This window comes from Loa loa (genome assembly GCF_000183805.2).
Source record: "Loa loa unplaced genomic scaffold supercont3.156, whole genome shotgun sequence".
Taxonomy (NCBI): domain Eukaryota; kingdom Metazoa; phylum Nematoda; class Chromadorea; order Rhabditida; family Onchocercidae; genus Loa; species Loa loa.
Genome location: NW_018108336.1, coordinates 56,315 through 58,182, shown reverse-complemented (window position 1 = coordinate 58,182; position 1,868 = coordinate 56,315). Strand labels below are relative to the sequence as shown.

Here is a 1,868-nt window from a genome sequence, read left to right as displayed (position 1 = left end):
GAGTTATTAATTAAACAAAGAAAAAAGAAAGAAAAAGGTAATTATTAACAGTAAAAGTAATCATCAAATAATGTAATTGTAAGTTATACGCATGACCTTTGATCAATGTAATCTTTGATCTTTGACCAATCCTATATGAGAATAATTTTACGTAATACGTAATAAAAACCTACATAAATGTTATCAAATAAGTTCATTTACATTGAAATTCAATTTTACATTAAATAATAAAAAAAAAAGAAAAAAAAACGAAAATGTAAGCAGGGAAAAAAAAATTTACCACTTCCTGTTTTTACTCGAAGTTGTACCGTATATTTCCATTCTGAAAGCTCATATTGTGCACGACCATAGAGTAGCACTTTTGGATTGCCTATCTAACAGAATTAATTTTTTTTTTATTTTTAAATTAATCAAATGTTAATTTAGTAGGGATAGGGAAAAATTTTTAATTATATGTGGTACGAAAGGTAAGTAAAAAGTATTTTTCTTGTTTTATAAAAATTTTTTAATTAATTCGATTTAAAAGCTATAAGAAAATTAGTGCCACTTATTTTTTTTTTTTTTAGAAAATAATTTCCAAAAAATTTCAGGCTTTAATTTTTGGCTTTAAAAAAAAAATACTGTATTGAGTTAACCGGATGATGCATACTGGTCATATATTGGTATTCTTGAAAGAAGATCTTTTTTTTTCCCCCCCCCCCTCCATCATTTCTAAAGTTATTCTACTTTATCCATTCCTATACTAATAATTAAAATCATTTTAATGTTAATCTTCTCTTCAAAGATTATCCATAACCTTATCAATATTAGGATGCACAATAAAATCAATATTCTCGATTGAAAATTTAACCGCAAATGGTAATGATTCAATAAATTGTCCACGTATACGATGATTATCGATTACCATCGAAAATTGTAACTCTCGAATGATTGACAAGTTATATGATGCATTTTTATTAGACTAAAATATGCATTAAAGTTAAAGTAAAATTTTGATTTTAATCAGGGATGTTGTAAAATAAATTTTAACATTAATAATTAATTAATTAGTACTACCGAGAAATCTGAAATAGTTTTCCATAATATAGCTATGAGTTATACCGAGATATAATATGTAAATCTTTCCTTCTTTGTTCATTCGTATACGGTAATAGACAAAAAAGCCATTATAACAGTTGTAAAGCTTTGTTAATTACTGTACCCGTCAATTACTGTACGCTCTGTCAGTTACTGTGCTCGTTGATTACTGTAAGCTCTGCCAATTATCGTACCCGTCAATCACTGTAGCTCTGTCAGTTACTGTACCCGTTAATTACTGTAAGCGCTGTCAATTACTGCATCCATTTAGATTTAAATCTCCCTTAATTACATTATGTATATGTTATCCTTCATACGTCTCATTTCAGCGATTATTCTTTTTACTTATTTATTTCATTAATTTACATTCATTTACAATGCATTGTTAACTTTTACCAGTTGATTTCATATTAGTTATTGTTCTAATTTGTTGGTTATTAAACTATTCTATGCTAAATTTGTTGCTTATAATTGTAACTTAAAAAATTCGAGCTTTACAGTAATACTTCAACAAAAGTAAATCCTTCGCTTCCAATTCATATTTTTAATTTAATTATCATTTGTACCATTTCACAAACTTCGACAAACTTTCGCGACAAATACATGTCAAATAACTAATTAACTGGTGCATATCGAATAACCGATGAGTTAATAGATGTCAGATAATTAATTAACTAATAATGTCAAACAACTAATTAGCTAATACATGTTAACGTAATCATTGCATTCCTGTATTGATAATTATCAAAAAATGGCAAGTTTATGACAAATGAAATAGCTAACATAATATA

The 1,868-nt window shown here is 26.5% G+C and overlaps 1 protein-coding gene across 1 annotated transcript in view; it reads right to left on the bottom strand.

Annotated features, from left to right (window-relative positions):
- Window positions 1-907, bottom strand: part of LOAG_17935 (hypothetical protein) — a gene marked incomplete at both ends in the record, with an annotated part of 4,237 nt that extends 3,330 nt beyond the window's left edge. Inside the window, 2 exons of the mRNA XM_020450603.1 lie at window positions 281-374; window positions 797-907. Coding sequence (XP_020305699.1) covers window positions 281-374; window positions 797-907 — 205 coding nt within the window. The remainder of the gene's footprint in view (window positions 1-280; window positions 375-796) is intronic.
- Between the last annotated feature and the right edge of the window lie 961 nt (window positions 908-1,868).